The 18580-nt window shown below is 44.8% G+C and overlaps 1 protein-coding gene across 1 annotated transcript; it reads left to right on the top strand.

Moving 5' to 3' along the window:
- Nucleotides 1-4535: 4535 nt before the first annotated feature.
- cyb5d2 (cytochrome b5 domain containing 2) lies at nt 4536-18236 on the top strand. Its single transcript, XM_072589325.1, has 4 exons — nt 4536-4843; nt 12677-12817; nt 16123-16309; nt 17559-18236. The coding sequence occupies exons 1-4, from the start codon at nt 4564-4566 to the stop codon at nt 17767-17769; spliced, it is 819 nt and encodes a 272-aa protein (XP_072445426.1). The 5' UTR covers nt 4536-4563; the 3' UTR covers nt 17770-18236.
- Nucleotides 18237-18580: the final 344 nt, after the last annotated feature.

Genomic DNA, 18580 nt, shown 5'->3' on the forward strand with positions numbered 1-18580 from the left:
CTAACCCTAAATCTGACTCTATCTCTAACCCTAACCCAAACCCTAGCCCTAACTCTAACTCTAACTCTATCCGTAACTCTAATCCTAAATTTAAGTCTAACCCTAATCCTAACTATAACACTAATCCTATTCCTGACCCTGACTCTTTAACTCTAACTCTAACATTCACTCTAACACTAACCCTAACTCTAACTCTAACACTAAGTCTAAACCTAACCCTATCCCTAACCCAAACCCATACTCCAACTCTACCCCTAATCCTAACTCTAACCAAAACTCTAGCCCTTAATCAAACCCTAACCCGAACCCTATCTCTAACCCTCACCCTTCTTCTAACTCTCACCCTTACTCTAACCATAACGCTAAATCTAACCCTAACCCCAACCTTAACACGAACTGTAACTTAACTGTAACCTTAATTCTAACCCTAACTCTAACCCTAACTGTAACAGTAACCCTAACCCTAAACCTAACCCTAACTCTGACACTAACTCGAACTCTAACACTTACACTAATCCTAACCCTAACCCTAACCCTAGCTCTAACCCTGATCCTAACCCAAACCTATCTTTAGCCCTAACTTTAATGACAAGTCTAACTCTAACCCTAACCGTAACCCTAAGTCTAACTCTAACATTAACTCTAACACTAACCCTAACTCTAACCCTAACCCTACCCTATAACTCTATCACTAACACTAGCCCTAACCCTAACTTTTACCCTCACCCTAACTCTAACTCTTACACTTACCCTAAACCTAACCTTAACACAAACACATAGCCTACCTCTAACCCTAACCCAAAACCTAACTCTAACACTAACCCTAAGCCTAACTCTAACCCTAAACCTAACCTGAACCCTAACCTTAAACCTAACCCTAACCCCAACCATAATCCTAACCCCAACTCTAACACTAACCCTAATCCAAAATCTAGCCCTTACCCTAACCTTTAACCTAACTCTAAACCTAACCCAAACCGCAACAATAACCCTAACCTGTAATCTAACTCTATCCCTAACCCTAACTCTAACCCTAACCCTAACCCTAAATCTCACGCTAACGCTAACTCTAGTCCTTACTCTAACCCTAACACTAACCCTAAGCCTAACACTAATGCTAACCCGAACCCTAACCCTAGCTCTAACCCTAACCTTACCAATAATCCTAACCCTAACCTAACTTTAGCCCTAACCTTAACTCCAAGCCTAACTCTAACCCTAACTCTAATTCTAACTCTAACATTAACACTAACTCTAATATTAGCCATATCCCTACCCTAACACTATCACTAACACTAGCCCTAACCCTAACTTTAACCCTAACCCTTAACCTAACTCTAAATCTAACACTAACTCTAATACTTACCCTAACCCTAATCCTAAATCTAACACTTACCCTAACCCTAACACGAACACTAACCCCACCTCTAAAACTAACCCTAATCCTAACCCTAACTCTAACACTAACCGTAAACCTAACTCTAGCCTTTACTTTAACCCAAACTCTAAACCTAACCCAAACCGTAACCCTAACTCTAACACTAATCCTAACCCTAACCCTAACCTTAACCTGTACTCTATCCCTAAACCTAACTCTAACCCTAACCCTATATCTAAATCTCACCCTAACTCTAACTGTAGCACTTACTCTAACCCTAATCCTAACCTTAGCCCTAACCCTAACCTTAACTCTAACTCTAACTGTAACAGTAACCTTAACCTAACCCTAACTAACACTAACTCTAACACTTACCCTAAACCCTAACCCTAACTCTAACCTACCTCTAACCCTAACCCTACCAATAATCCTAACCCTAACATAACTTTAGCCCTAACCTTAAATACAAGCCTAACTCTAACGCTAACCTGACCCTACCCTAACACTGTCACTAACACTAGCCCTCACCTTAACTTTAACCCTAAACCTAACCCTAAACTGTAACACTAACTCTAACATGAACACTTACCCTACCTCTAACTCTAACCCTAATCCTAACCCTAACTCTAACACTGACCCTAAGTCTAACTTTAACCCGAAACCTAACCTTAACCCTAACCTCAAACCTAACCCTAACCCCAACCATAATCCTAACCCTAACTCTAATACGAGCCCTTATCCTAACCCTAACTCTACACCTAACCCAAACCGTAACCCTAACACTAACACTAACCCTAACTCTGACCCTAACCCTAACTCAAACACTAACCCTAAACCTAACACTAATCCTAATCCTAACCCAGGATCTAACCCTAACCCTCACCCTAACTCTAACACTAACTCTAGCTCTAGCCCTAACCCTAACATTAATCCTAACCCTAATCCTAACCCTATTCTTAATCTTCACTCTAACCCTAACCCTATCTTTAACACTAACCCTAACACTAACTCTAACCCTAACCCCAACTCTAACACTAACCCTAATTCTAACACTAACTCTAATTCTAACCGTAACTCTGACCCTAATCCTAACCCTAACCCTAATCTTAACTCTCACACTAACCCTATACCTAAACCTAACTCTAACACTAACTCTAACTATAACACTTGCATTAACTCTCACCCTAAGCTTAACCCTAGCTCTAACACCATCCCTAAACCTAATTCTAACCCTAATCCTAACTCTAACCCTAACCTAACACTAATCTTAACTTTAACCCTAATGTTAGATCTAACCTTAACTCTAACCCTAACTCTAACACTAACTCTAACTCTCAACCTAAGTCTAACCCTAACTCTAACACAAGCCCTAACCCTAACCTTAACCAAACCTAAACGTACGCCTAACTCTAACACTTACTCTAACACTAACACTACCTCTCAACCTAACCCTAATCCTAACCCTAACACTAAACCTAAGCCTAACTCTGACCCTAAACCTAACCTTAACCCTAATCTTAAACTTTACCCTGGCCCCAACCATAATCCTAACCCTAACTCTAACACTAACCCAAACCCTAACTCTAGCCCTTAGCCTAACCCTAACTCTAACCCCAACCCTAACTCTAACACTAACTATAACTATAACTATAACTCTAACCATAACTCTAACTCTAAACCTAACCCTAACACAAACTCGAACATTTACACTGACCCTAACCTTAACACAAACCCTAACCCTTCTTTAGCTCTAATCCTAACCCTAACACTAAACTTAACCCTAATCCTATCCTTAACTCTAACCCTTACCTTAACGCTAACCCTAACCCTAACTCTAGCCCTAACGCTAATTCTAACCCTAGCCCTAATCCAACCCAACGCTATCCCTAACCCTAACTCTAACCCTAATCCTAAACCTAACTCTAGCTCTAACTCTAATCCAAATTCAAACCCTAACCCTAACACTAACTCTAATACTTACACTAACCCTAACACTAACAGTAACCCTAACCTTAACTCTAAACCTAACCCTAACCCTAACTCTGTCTCAAACTCCGAAGTTCTGCCTGAAGCAGTTACCAATTATGTCAGTTTAAAAGAAATCTATGTTGCTGAATGTTGTCACTTGAAGAGTTGTCTGCTACTGGTTCTGACACTAAAAAGTCTGTTGCTAACATTGTGACTTCAAGAGGATCCTATGACTGGTACTGTCACTTTAAGAGGAACTTGTATCACTAACACATATTAAGGAAAGATCTTTACAACTGATGTTTGAAGGAACCTGTGCTACTAACAATGTTATTTTAAGAGTAACTTGTTAAAGGCAATATCACTTTAAGAGGAGTCACTTTGACTGATCGTGGAACTTTAACAGTGGCTGTCATCAGTAATGTCACTTTAAATGAACCTCTGCTGTAATTTTAAGAGGGGTCCGTGTTAGCAACACTATCACTTTAAGAAGTGGCTGTCCTTATGAAATTGTCACTTCAAGTAGAGCTTGTGATATTGACATGTTCAATTTAAAAGGAGCCTGTGTAACTGGCACTGTCCCTTTAAGAGGAGCCTGTGTTGCTGGCACTGTCCCTTTAACAGGAACCTGTGTTACCCGCATTGTCCTTTTAAGAGGAGCCTGTGTTGCTGGCACTGTCCCTTTAACAGGAACCTGTGTTACCCGCACTGTCCCTTTAAGAGGAGCCTTTGTTGCTGGCACTGTCCATTTAAGAGGAACCTGTGTTGCTGGCACTGCCCCTTTAAGAGGAACCTGTGATGCTGGCACTGCCCCTTTAAGAGGAGCCTGTGCTGCTGGCACTGCCCCTTTAAGAGGAACCTGTGTTGCTGGACTGTCCCTTTAAGAGGAACCTGTGCTGCTGGCACTGTCCCTTTAAGAGGAGCCTGTGAAGCTGGACTGTCCCTTTAAGAGGAGCCTGTGCTGCTGGCACTGCCCCTTTAAGAGGAGCCTGTGCTGATATTTTGTTACTTTGAGACTGATCCGGGCGATCAGGAAGATCTCTGTCCGGGACAGTGCTCAGTGTTGGGAGGGGGGGGGAGGGGGGGGGGGACCGGGAGGGGGCTGTGACCGGGAGCCAGGGGGGGGGGTGTGACCGGGGAGGGGTGACCTGGAGCTTGGGGGGGGGGGGGGGGGGGTGTGTGACTGGGAGCCAGTGGGGGGGGCACCGGGAGCCGCGATGCTGCGCTCGCTGCTGGTGTGTGCGGTGTGCGGCTCGGTGCTGGTGGTGCTGATCCCCGCTGAGGTCTGGGCTCGGTGGAGCCGCTGGTTTACGGGATCGCTCTGGAATCCAGAGGCGGAACCTCCACCGAGCCACCTCTTCACTAAATCCGAGCTGAGCCGATACACCGGAGAGAAGGGCAGTCCCGGGCTCTTCCTGGCCATCCTCGGGCAAGTGTTCGATGTGAACAAAGGGAAAAAACAATACGGTCCAGGAGGCGCCTACAGCTTCTTCGCAGGTACAGTATAAACACAGGACCGGTACAGTATAAACACAGGACCGGTACAATGTGAACGTGGGACACACACAGTATAAACACAGGACCGGTACAGTATGAACATGGGACACGCGCAGTATAAACACAGGACCAGTACAATATGAACACAGGACGCACAGTATAAACACAGGACATACACAGTATGCACACAGTACAGTATGTATAGTTGAGGTGCATCCCAACATCCTACACTGGTCCCTGGGCTTGGCTCCTGGGAAGCAGTGTTGTCCATTACCAGGGAATAACATTCACCTTGGCTACAGATCATGAGTATCCCAGTTGGTTTGAGTGCCCTGTGCTTACCATCCTCCTTCACAGGTAATGTTTCAACATGCTCCTCTCTAACCAAGCCCTTCCCAAACCTGGGCTGGTGAGCTGACCTGTTGGGGGAAGGAGGCAGCAATGACTCTGAGTCACTCTCCCCTCCCCCTTTACCAACAGGGCTTGGCTTTCCCCACCATCCTTCAGGATGGGTCTTGCAACTGGTTTCAAGGTATGGAAGGATTTTCAGTTCAGAAAATGCTGCAGTGACAGACTTATTCATCAGCTGGTTGCCAGAGATCGATTAACTCTGTGGGTTAGTTTATTTAAAACAGTGAAACACATTCTAAGTAACAAAGACATTACACCAGAGTGCATCACAGCCAGACTGTCTGCCTGTTAGGCAGCATCACAACAGCATATGTACACAGTCCCTTAAAGACAGGGTACACATACAACAGACATGGCATTGGCCTGGCTCTCAAGCAGCTGTCAAGAGGTTTGACAAAAAGACACGACACTGTCTCCCTCGTAGCCCTACACACGGATGAAAAAAACCACCAATTCGACTGGAACAACACACCTATCCTGGGACAGGCTAAGCAAAGACATGCCAGAGAATTCCTAGAGGCCTGGCACTCCAACCACAACACCATAAACAAACACACAGATCTAGATACCATCTATCAAACCCTCAGAAAACGAACAGGAAATGACATCACCACAAACCCCAGGAACCCCATCCAGGACAAACACATAAATAGAAAGCAGGAGACAACAGCTTCACTTCACTTGGAGGTCCCCACTGATGATGTTACCTAGCCAGGTAATGAAACGTCTGGATATCAAACCTACAGCTCAGCGAGCAAACCTACACCCTAAACCTCAACCTGAGCTACAAACCTTGCATGTTTGATGGTGTTTTTTGTCTGCCTTCTAACTTCCAAAATGCAGAGGTTATACTTGCACCTGTGTAACCTCACCTAACCTTCCTCCAAAAGGTTGTCATCTGGTGAATCTCAGCTTTGCAAGAAAGACTGCATTTATAGAGGACTTCATCTTAGCCTTTAGGACACAAAGGTTGTTCCAGTGAATGGATGTTTAGAAACCTCTCCCTCACTAACCACTGTCTCGGGTCACAGCCCAACAACAACTGTCACTTACATTGCACCATTTTTAATACCATGGAATCCTGAGGCATTGAAGAAATTTGAGACTTAGCTACATAAGGAGCCATTCAGGTTGGTAAAAAAGATTTTGAGGAGTATCCTTCAGGTGGATGACGGGGAAGATTACAAGAGGAATTCCAGACCTTCGGATACAGTCAGCAGCAGGACAGCAATGAAACCTTGGAGTGAGTAAGAGGCCTGAATTAGAGGAAGACAGATCATGGAGGTCTGGGCCTGAAGGAGAGCTAAATAGGGAAGAATATGTTGATATTAAGACATTGCTTAAACAGAACCCCGTGTAAGTCACCAAGCTTGAACGAATGAGACTAGGGTATGAAAGCAGAGCTTTGGACTGTGAACATTTGGTGGAAGCCAGACTTTTGTTCAAGGGAGAACCTTTGAAGAGTAAAGTGTAGAGATAATGAGAACATGGATGAGAGTTTTAGCAACAGCAGAGCTGACCTGTGGTCATTAAGCACAGGGCACTCCCAACAACTGGGATAGAGTTGGACTTTGTCGGTCATAATTGTGGGTATAGATGCAACGATGTGGTAAAATATATCACTGAGGCAATGAACAGGCCAATCCAACCTCAGACTGAGCTAAGGATGAGGAATGGAGACACTGGTTGGGGAATGGTGGCAGGAGCCAAAGGCAGTGACTTAAATATTTTATCTGGTGGAGGGAGAGTGGGTACAGTGATTAGCACTGCTCCCTCACAGCACCAGATCCAGCCTCATTTCCATTCTTGGCTGACCGTGTAGAGTTTACGAGTTCTCCCATGTCTGCTTGGGGTTCTGCCAGTGCTCAGGTTTCCACCTAGGGGTTCAGGTACATGATTCTTTGAAATTTGTATCACAGGTAAACAGGGGCTTAACACACTTGCCTTCATTGCTCAGACCTTTGAGTATAGAGTTGGGAAGTCGTGTTGAGATTATACAGGACATTGGTGAGGCCTCTTCTGCAGTTCTGTGCCCAGTCTTGGTCTCCCTGTTATAGGAAGGATTATTAAGTTGGAGAGGGTTCAGAAAAGATGTTGCTGGGAATGGAGGGTTTGCTGGACAGGCTAAGACTTTTTCCATGGAGTGTAGGAGGTTGAGGGGTGACCTTATTGAGCTTTATAAAATCATGAGGGACATGGATAAGATAAATGACAAGAGGCTTTTCCATAGGATGGGGCAGTTCAAAACTCGGAGGCATATTTTAAGGTGAAAGGAGAAAGTTTTAAAAAGGACATGGGGGCAACATTTTTACACAGGGTGGTTCATCCACAGAATGAATGCCAGAGGAAGTGTTCAGTGCACGTATAGTTATAATATTTAAAATATATTTAGATAAGTAGATGAATAGGAAATGTTTGGAGAGATAATGGCCAAGCACAGGAAGGTGGGACTAGTTTGGTTTGGGGACATAGTCAGTGTGGACTATTTGGACCAAAGTATCTGTTTCCATGTTCTATAACTGTACACAGTCCAAGGATGTGCAGGTTAAGTGGACTGGCCTTGGTACAAATTGCCTCAGTCCCAGGATGTGTCCAGTGTATGTGCAGACACCCACAGCTAGATTGGTGTCTCAATGTGCAGGGACCAGTTTTGGCTTAGAGCACAAATGAAGTGATAGTGTTCTCAGCATTTGCCGCTACCAACCCCCTGTAAAGTCAGCCTAGTCACCCATTCCCACTCCCTGTCTGCTCTATAGTATCCTGGATCGAGAACCACAGGCAATTGTGCAGGAGTGGGAAACACTGTCAATGGTGCTAATGACGATCCTGATCCCTAAGATCCTCTTTTACTCCTGATGTTCCTATTAACTATCACAGGATGGATAAGATTGGAACTGAGGAAAGTGCAGTCCTCCCAGTTGGATAATAGAGGAGTGAGGTTGGTGGGGGATGGTGTGATTGATGGTGTCAATCTAGCACATTGTGGTCTTTATCAAATAAGGTGTCTGTCATGACTTTGGTAAGCAGCATCTCAGTAGTGTAGCAGGGTAGAAACCCGATTAACAGGAGGGTTACAAATGTGGAGTTCTGGAGAAGATGGTCACAGACTGAAAACATCGTAAAGTGACATTGTAAAGGGGCATTCTAATACCCCAATTTTTGTTCAGTTCTATAAAAGAGCTTACTGGCTCAACAAATCTAAACCGATTTAATAAAATTTAAAGTTTAACCTGAAGAGTCGTACTGGACCTAAAGCATTAATCTATTTCTCTCTCCACAGATTCTGCTAAACCTAAGTTTTGCCAACAAATTTCCAGCATCTGCAGGATTTTGCCTTGACTTTGATAAAATGTTAACCTTCCAATGTGTCAGTTCTGTCAGGCACTCATTATGTGTTTCTCTGTCATTTTCAGTACTTGACTCGCCTCCTGTTCTCTGCCCTACAAGTCCTGCTCATTTGTGTGCTGTTCATTGTTGTTCTGCCCTTGATTTAATTATGCACTTACTAGAACCTGTAATCACAGCTCTAGTTCTTGGCTGAGGTTCTGTCTCCAGTGACAACCCACTCCCCAGGCATTCCCAAAGAACTTTCACTCTTTCCCCACCTCCCAGTCGTGATTACTGACTTTATTGACAGCAGCAGCAGCAGCCTGTTTGAGAGAACAGGGAGAAAGTGAGGATTGCAGATGCAGAGTCAAAGAGTGTGTTGCTGGAAAAGCACAGCCGGTCAGGCAGCATCTGAGGAGCAGGAGGATCGACGTTTCAAGCATAAGCTCTTCATCAGGATTCGATCATTTCCTATTGAAGAGCTTATGCTCAAATCGTCGATTCTTTTGCTCCTCGGATGCTGCCTGACTGGCTGTGCTTTTCCAGCCCACTCTCTTTAACTCTGTACTTGAGAGAACAGCCCAAGGGCAGGAGGAGAGAGAGGGCAATGCCTGCCTGTCATTTGGGCTGTGGTCTATGCAGAGTGGTTCCAGAGAGGCAAATATGATCCCTGCTGTGTGCTAAGGACCTTTAGCCCCTGTTAGATAATGTATGTAGAGAGTCTAAAAGGCACTCTTAACCATGTGGTTTAGATTATAAGATTCCTTTTGGTTCTTTTGAAATTAAACTTTGCAGGGAGAGATGGTGGTATTGGGGTAACGTTCACCAGTAGGTCAGAAGCCCAGGCTGATGTACTAGGGACATTGGTTCCAATCCAATCCTGCAAGTTGGTGGAATTTGAATTCAGCTAATTTAAAAATAAAATGTAAATGCAAGCTAGTCATATGTGGTGACCATAGCAACTGTCAAATCATGGGGGTTGAGGGCTGTGTCTTCACTTTATTTCTTCGTGCTTTCAGCAAAGTGACCTTTTCTGTTAGCGTCTCCAAATTCTCTGGGTGCTCTTCCCCCCAACCCTACGATTAAAATCTAAACTTCAGGGCCTTTTCGGGTCAGGACTACAGGGCTGCGAACTGTTCGGACTCTGTGCAGCTAACCCAGGAGAGAAAAATTCAGACCAGGGGTTCAAAATGGAGTGGAGGAGCAGAGAGATCTGAGGGGTATAGATACTCAAACCATTACCAGTGCTGATATCAACTAAAAAGGACACAGAAAAAGAGAGAGGAAAAGATCACTCTGATTCCTTTCTAGAGGGAGAGAATGGAAAAGAAGTTGTATTAAACTATTTCGACCCCAGACAGAGTACAGTGTACTGTCCCAGAGGACTCCATAATATGAAAAGGGTACGGAGGTGCTGGAATGAAACCAGAACCGAGAGGCTGCCTTTCCTAACTGGGGTCCTTTCTTTTTCCCCTTCACACTTACCAAGGTTTCACTTCTGTGTCAAACACCTTGACCATAGAATTGGAGAAGACAGAAAAGGAACTTTAAAGATGCTATGGCACAATTTTGAAGAGCAGAAACGTCCTCCTTAGCCAATATTTTGCACTTAACCCACAAAAACATCACCTTGGTTTATTATAAAGTTGTTCATGGGAGCCTCCGCCATATAGGTACATATTTATCTAAATTACAACAGTGAGCACATTTCAAAAATCTTTAATAGTTGCCAAGCACTTGACACCTTGGAGGTTGAGAAGTGACCTTATAACAGTTTATAAACTAAAGAGAGGTATAGATGGAGTTAATGGTAGTTGTCATTGCTGTAGAATGGGGGATTTTGAGAGTTGGGGGGGGGGGGGAACAAACCTAAGGTGAGAGGAGAGATTTTAAAAAAGGACAGGGTGTGCAATTTCTTTTACACAGAGGGTGGTGCCTGTGTGGAATTTACTTCTTGAGGAAGTGGTGGATGCGAGTACAATTACAACATTGAAAAAACATTTGGATAAGAACATGAATAGGAAAGATTTGGAGGGATATGGGCCAGGAATAACAAGTGGGACTAATTTTGTTAGGGATTATGTTTGGCATAGACTGGTTGGACCAATGGGTCAGTTTCCATACTGTATGACTCCATGAGGCACCATATCAATGAATGTCTTGCTTTGACTGTTCTGTCACCTCCCCTATCCCCTCTGCTAATGTCTGCATTCAGCTTTACAAATTTGGAACATTGCATTTCCAAAATGCCTCTTTCACGTGGTAAATAAATAATTAGAGTCATCAAGTCCTACAGCATGGAGAGAGGCCATTTGGCCCAAACTGGTCCATGCTGACCAAAATGTCCATCCATACTAGCCCCATGTCCCTGCACTTGGCCCAGATCCTTCTAACCCTTTCTTATCCATGTATTTGTCCAATTGCCTTTTAAATGTTGTTAATGTACGCCTCAACCACCTCCGCTGGCAGCTCATTCCATATGCGTACCTCTGTGTAAAAAACATTGCCCCTCAGGTTCCATTTTATTCTTTCCCCTCTAACATTAAACTGATGCCTGCTAGTCCTCGATTCCCCAACCCTGGGAAAAAGATTGAGTGCATTCACCTTATCCATGCCCTTCATGATCTTATTCACTTCAATAAGATTTCCCCCCCACCCCCCTCAGTCTCCTACACTGTAAAGAAAAATGTCCAGCTTGTCCAACCTCTCCCTATAACTCAGACCCTTGAGTCCTGACACCATTCTTGTAAATTTCTTCTGCACTCTTTCCAGTTTAATAACATCCTTCCCATAGCAGGGTGACCAAAACTGAACACCATACTGAACACAAAACTGAACACAGTGCAGCCTCACCAACGTCCTGTACAATTGCAACATAACTTCTCAACTTCCTGAAGAAGGGCTTATGCTCGAAACATCGATTCTCCTGCTCCTCGGATGCTGCCTGACCGGCTGTGCTTTTCCAGTACTCAATGCCCTGACTGAAGGCTCTGCCTATTTGTGACTCCACTTTCAGAGAACTGTGCACCTGAACTCTAAGATCCCTCTGTTCCACTACACTCCTTAAGGCCCTACCATTCATCATGAAACTCCCACCCTGATTTTACTTTCCAAAATGCAAGACCTCACACTTTATCTATATTAAACTCCATTTGCCATTTCTCAGCCCCACTTCCCCAGTTGATCAAAGTCCTGCTGCAATTTCTGAGAACCTTCCTCACTGTCCACGATGCTGCCTATTTTAGTGTCATCTGCAAACTTACTAATCACGTTTTGTACATTCTCATCCAAATCATTGATATCGATAACAAACAGCAATGGGCCCAGCACCAACCACTGAGGTACTTCACTAGTCACAGGCCTCCAGTCTGATAAGCATCCTTCCACTATTTCCTTCTCCTTCCTACCAACTAGCCAATTTTGTATCCATTTTGCCAGCTCACCCTGGATTCCATGCAATCTAACCTTCTAGAGCAGCCTCCCATGTGGAACTTTATCAAAAGCCTTACTGAAATCTATACAGACTACATCTACCACCCAACCCTTGTCAACCTTCCTGGTCACTTCATCAAAGAACTCAACAAATTTGTGAGGCATGATCTCCCACACACAAAGCTATGCTGACTATTCCTAATCAAATCCTGCCTTTATAAATTGAGATCCTAATAGCCTGAATGGACTGGAAAATTCAGTCCCAGAGTTCAGATCATTATGAAGTTTTCATCAGATTTTCTGTACGGTTCCATTCTGGGATTGTAAGAACAATTCAGCTCCTGAACTGATGTCAGATGCTGCGAGACCTGCTGAGTTTCTCCAGCAATTTCTGCTTTTGTTTCCGATTCCCCAGTACCCACAGTTCTTTGTTTTATTTTCATTGATGTTATCTGCATCTGTTGCTTCCAATTGTTTTAACATGTAAAACGTTGGCTGCACAGCAAATGGATTTCAAGGACACAATTTCTTCACTCAAGTTTTCTCTGAATGGTTCTTGACCGACCTGCTCGTTCTACTTTCATCTGGGTCCACGTTGCTGCAGCGTGTCAGTATGCAGAGCCTCTGTCCTCAGACATGAACTTGTTCTGTTGTCAAATGCAGGTCGAGATGCAGCTCGAGCCTTTGTGAGTGGAGATTTTACAGAGAGTGGTCTTGTGGAGGATGTGTCTGGACTCTCGCCCTCTGAAATACTTGCTGTCCATGAATGGCTTGATTTCTACAAGAAAGAGTACATTTTTAAGGGTAAGAGTCTCATTTGGAGGCACCTTATGCGAAAATGCAATCCCTAAACCTGACCTGAAATCATGTGGAAATAGCAGTGAGGAATGTGCTCACAGCCTGGGTCTCCTGATCTGAAACAATTCATTGAAACGTCCTTTTGGCAGTAATTCCACTTGAAATCCTCATCCAAGTTCCAATTTATTCTCCTCTCTGACTGGCTGCACAGAGCCCCCAGCAGAAAATGAATGACAGCCTCATCCACTGCAGGCAATTACAATGTCCAAAGGAGATCTCACTTGGAACCTCCCAGGTTCGGCCTAGCCTCTGGATAAACAGGATGCACTATGAGAGAGATAATGATCTGGATCTTGCGAATGCCAGTCAGTCATTTCTGCCGTGTAGGTGGGACCCCATGGAATCCCTGACAGACTCTGGGGGAATTGCCTGGAATTGATGAACACACTGGGCTATTCCCCTGTGTTTGGTAATTTTCAAATGTATTGATTAAAGTCAGAGAATGTGCAGGGTTCCACTGCAGTTAATACTTAGCCATGAAAAGTTAGAAGATTGAAAACCTAGTTTAACTCCTGGCTAGATGTTCAATCTGCACCCATCCCCCACCCCCACCTCAGCATTCACCCACCCAGCTGACCCCAACTACACTTTCCCAGACCCCTTACACCCCCTGTCCCCTTCAAAACGCAGCCCCTTGCCAGAAGCACACCACCCATCCTGGCCCTTGAACCCACCCTCAATACCCCACCACTTACCCTGGCAACCTAGTTATCTGGCACTCTAATCTGACTTCCACTTTCACTGGATCTGTTAAAGTGCCTCCCTCTGCTGCTCATTGTTTAAATCCATTTTTTTTATTCATTCATGGTGCGTGGGCATTTATTGCCTGTCCCTAGTTGCCCCTTGAGAAGGTGGGGGTGATCTGCCTTCTTGAACCAGTGCAGTCCACCTGCTGAGTGTTGACCCACAATCCCCTTACGGAAGGAATTCCAGGAGTTCGACCCAGTGACAGTGAAGGAATGGTGATATATTTCCAAGTGAGGGTGGTGAGTGGCTTGGAGGGGAACTTGCAGGTGTTCCCGTGTAGCAACTGTCTGTCCTTCTAGATGGAAGTAGTCATGGATTTGGCAGGTGCTGTCAAAGGAGCTTTGGTGAATTGCTGCAGTGCATCTGGTAGATAGTACACACTGCTGCTACAGACTGCCTGTAGGGGAGGGAGTGGGTGTTTGTTGGTAGGGTACCAATCAAGTGGGGGCTGCTTTGTCTTGGATGGTGTCAAGTTTCTTGAGCGTCGGTGGGGCTACACTTATCCAGGAAGTGAGGAGTATTCCATCACAGTCCTCACTTGAGCCTTGTAGATGATGGATAGGTTTTGTGGGGTCAGAATTGAGTTACTTGCCACAGTATTCATAGCATCTGACCTGCTCTTGTAGGCACTGTGTTTATTTGGTGAATCCAGTTGAGTTTCTGGTCAATGATCATCCACTTGGCACATCTGGCTGAAGATTGCTGCAAAAACTTCAGCCTTATCTTTTGCACTGATGTGCTGGGCTCTTCCATCATTGAGGATGGGGATAATTGTGGAGCCTCCTCCTCCAATGAGTTGTTTATTGTCCACCACCATCAGGGTTGTGGTAAGAGGACAGAGCTTAGATCGCTTGTGTGATCACTTAGCTCTATCACTTGCTACTTACGCTGTTTGGCACGCAAGTACTGTTCCTCTTTGCTACTTCACCAGGTTGGCACCTTATTTTGAGGTCTGCTGGGTGCTGCTCCTGGCATGCCCTCCTGCCCTCTCCATTGAGCCAGGATTAATCCCCTGGCTTGATGGTAATGATTGAGTGGGGAATATGCCCGGCCATGAGGTTACAGATTGTGCTGGAGTAGAATTCACTCCTGTTAGTGGCCCACAGCACCTCGTGGGATGTCCAGGCTTGAGTTGCTAGATCTACTCAAAGTCTGTCTTATTTAATGCGGTGATGGTGCCACACAACACACTGGATGCTATTCTCAATGTGAAGTTGGGACTTGGTCTCCACAAGGACAGTGCAGTGGTCACTCTTATCAATAGACAATAGGTGCAGGAGTAGGCCATTCTGCCCTTCAAGCCTGCACCACCATTCAATATGATCATGGCTGATCATCCTTAATCAGTATCCTGTTCCTGCCTTATCTCCATAACCCTTGATTCCACAATCCTTGAGAGCTCTATCCAACTCTTTCTTAAATGAATCCAGAGACTGGGCCTCCACTGTCCTCTGGGGCAGAGCATTCCACACAGCCACCACTCTCTGGGTGAAGAAGTTTCTCCTCATACAGTCGATAGAGTCACGGCAGATGCATCTGCAGCTGGCAGATTGGCAAGGATGTTTTTCCCTCGTTCCCTCACCACCTGCTGCAGATCCTTTCGGAGCCGACCAGCTCGATCAGTGGTCCTGCTACTGAGCCACTCTTGGTGGTGGACATTGAAATCCCGCAGCCAGAGGACATTCTGTACCTTTGCCATCCTCGGAGCTTCCTTCAAGTGTCGCTCAACATCGAGGAGTATCGATACGGCAGCAGGAGGTTTCCTTGTTTAACCTGAAGCCATGAGACTTCACAGGGTCCAGAGTCAATGTTGAGGACTCCCAGAGCAACTTCCTCCTGACTGTATCGCCCTGTGCTGTCCCCTTCTGCTGTATCTGTCCTATCAGTGGGAATCCAGGGACAGTGATGGTGGTGTCTGGGACATTGTAAGGTCTGATTCCATGTCAATGACTGTGTCAGGCGGTTGCTTGACTGGTCTCTAAGACAACTCTCCCACTTTTGGTGCTAGACCGGTGTTAGAAAGGAGGACTTTGCAGGGTTGCCACTGTCGTTTCCAGTGCTTTGGTCAAGGCCAGGTTATCTGTCTGGTTTCATTTCTTTGAGACTTTGTAGCAATTGGTACAATTGAATGGCTTGCTGGACCATTTCAGAGACCAGTTAGGAGCCAACCACAAAGCTGTAGTTAAGGAGTCACATGTAGGCCATCAAGGAGTCTTATCAATCCTGAGGCCAATGGGAATCGGGGGAAACTGTCCGCTGGTCAGAGTCACACTAGGCACCACTGAAACAACAAAGAAGGCAGACATTAAATCCACTGTGTCTGTATGAGGTACTAAGCTGCACACTTTAGAACACAATGTTTTCTTTGTATAGTGTGCTAGTTTAGTTTTGCAAGTTGCGTTTGCCTGTTAATTGTCTACATCTTAGTTTAAACCTCGACATCTCTGTCAAACTGCAAGGTTTCTCCAAATCTCAGTGTTTTACTTATTTTTGCCTCTTGCAAGGTAAATTAATTGGAATGTATTATGACCACAATGGTGAACCCAAGCAAGCGCTGTCTGACGTGGAGTTGGCTGTGATGCAGGGCAGAAAGCTGAAAGCAGAATCCGAGTTAGAAAACAATCTCTTTCCTCCCTGCAATTCTGAATGGAGCTCAGCCAAAGGAGGCAGAGTCTGGTGTTCATCTCACAGGTTTGTTATGTTGCTTTTAAATCACTTTCTCCTTCTCCAATGCCTCCTCTAGCCTGAAGGCAGTGTCTCTTCTATGTCTGACCACCCAGCCCTGCCCATCCAAGTGTGGATTCCACATATGCAAGGGTAGAGTGAGGACCTGACTGTGGGGTTGGGGCCAAAGTCCTGACTTCATCTGGTTGATAGTTATACAACAGTCAATGCCTGAAGATCGAGTGGAAACTATGGTCTGAGTGATTTTTATGAGTTATTTCTGCACAATAGCTGGACCTTGGCTGCAGAAGCACAAAGTGTCTCCTGACCCTAATTCAATAGACAATAGGTGCAGGAGTAGGCCATTCTGTCCTTCGAGCCTGCACCACCATTCAATATGATCATGGCTGATCATCCTTAGTCAGTATCCTGTTCCTGCTTTATCTCCATAACCCTTGATTCCACTATCCTTGAGAGCTCTGTTCAACTCTTTCTTAAATGAATCCAGAGCCTGGGCTTCCACTGCCCTCTGGGGCAGAGCATTCCACACAGCCACCACTCTCTGGGTGAAAAAGTTTCTCCTCATCTCTGTCCTAAATGGTCTACCCCGTATTTTTAAGCTGTGTCCTCTGGTTTGGCACTCACCCATCAGCAGAAATATGTTTCCTGCCTCCAGAGTGTCCAATCCTTTCATAATCTTATATGTCTCAATCAGATCCCCTCTCAGTCTTCTAAACTCAAGGGTATACAAGCCCAGTCGCTCCAGTCTTTCAGCGTAAGGTAATCCCTCCATTTCAGGAATTGACCTTGTGAACCTACGCTGCACTCCCTCAATAGCCAGAATTCAAGTGACTGGGATTGGGATGGAGTTCACCATCATCAAACCTGCCTAGTTATATTGGTTAAAGACCCAGACACTGTTCTCATGGCATCTCTACAGTCAGCCCAATTTCAGCAAACTCCATAATTTCTCATTAATGAAACTAGTTCTTATAAATTAACCCATAATACAAATATAAACTATCCTACAGTACAAAGTCTCCTTGAAAGTGTGGCATACGGGAGGGAAAACAAAAAAAAAGGGAAGGAAACAAATGGGTGAAGAGTTAGGCCAGGTATGGCCTCCTTCCCCAGCCTGGAGGTTAAGAATGAGTGATAGGGTCAATGATTACTCCAGTAAACCCTTTCACCCGGTGAATTGGGCACAGAAAGTAATAAACTAAAATCAAAATAAGCAAAACGTGTAAAGAAATGTGACTTTTATTGTTGTTTCCAGTGGAGGAGTAGAAAGGAGTTGGGTCGGAGTCCCACGGAAACTATACAAACCTGGATCAAAGAGCCATCGCTGTGTTTGTGTGCGGCCAACTGGGCCCCCATCTAACCAGCCCAATTCTGCCCAAAACAGGGGAGATCTCGACAATCCCAATCTCCAGGAATATGCAGGATGCCACAGCTTCTCTGATTCATGTGCCCTTCCAGACACTTAACTAAACAGCCTGACAGATCACAGGCGCCATTTCAGAGGCTGAAAATCATCATTGCTTCAGCATGGTCTAAAATAAAGCAGTCACTGTATTTTTTTTGCATGAATAAATGAATATTTTAACAGGATAAATGCGACTATGGATGGATAAATTAAAAATGAGTGTGAAGTTAATTTGTTTTTTGGAGAGAGAGAGGAAGCCAGCCAGCCTGCCTAGATTTATTAGTTTCCAATTCCTTCAGTCCCCATCCCATCTGGGACAATCCATAAATCTGATCACGTATGAGTTAACAGTGGCCAGAAGTGACCAAGATTGTTGTAAAAATCCAACAGGTTCACTCCCATCCATCAGGGAAGGGTGTGTGTTACTGTGCCCCACGTGTAACACCAGTCCCAGAGTGCCATTAATAGTGATCTTGGCTTTCTAATCACTTGCTGCATCAGTGTATTAAATAAACATTCTGCTAATAACCTTCTTTCTAAGCCTGCACCTTTTGATTTCTAAGTTATCAGAATTATGCATTTTGGTGAAAACTAGTTTTGGAATTGGTTCAACTGGTTATCAGGTTGCTTTTTGGGTGAGACCAATTCACACATCACTCCTCCAAAACCTTGTACGCAGTATACGTGTATGGACAGTGAATGTGGCTGTCTCATTCTTGTCCAGCCAGAATAGGGCTGTTACTATTCCTCACTTTGAACTAAAAGGTGGCTCTCGTGGCACAATATACAGCCCCTCACTTTATGTCTCAAGTTCTACTTGTCCCAGCATGGCACAGGGTTATCCAGCTGGAATCAGTGTCTCAGAATACAGG

Source organism: Chiloscyllium punctatum, chromosome 19 (genome assembly GCF_047496795.1).
Source record: "Chiloscyllium punctatum isolate Juve2018m chromosome 19, sChiPun1.3, whole genome shotgun sequence".
In the NCBI taxonomy this organism is placed as follows: Eukaryota; Metazoa; Chordata; class Chondrichthyes; order Orectolobiformes; family Hemiscylliidae; genus Chiloscyllium; species Chiloscyllium punctatum.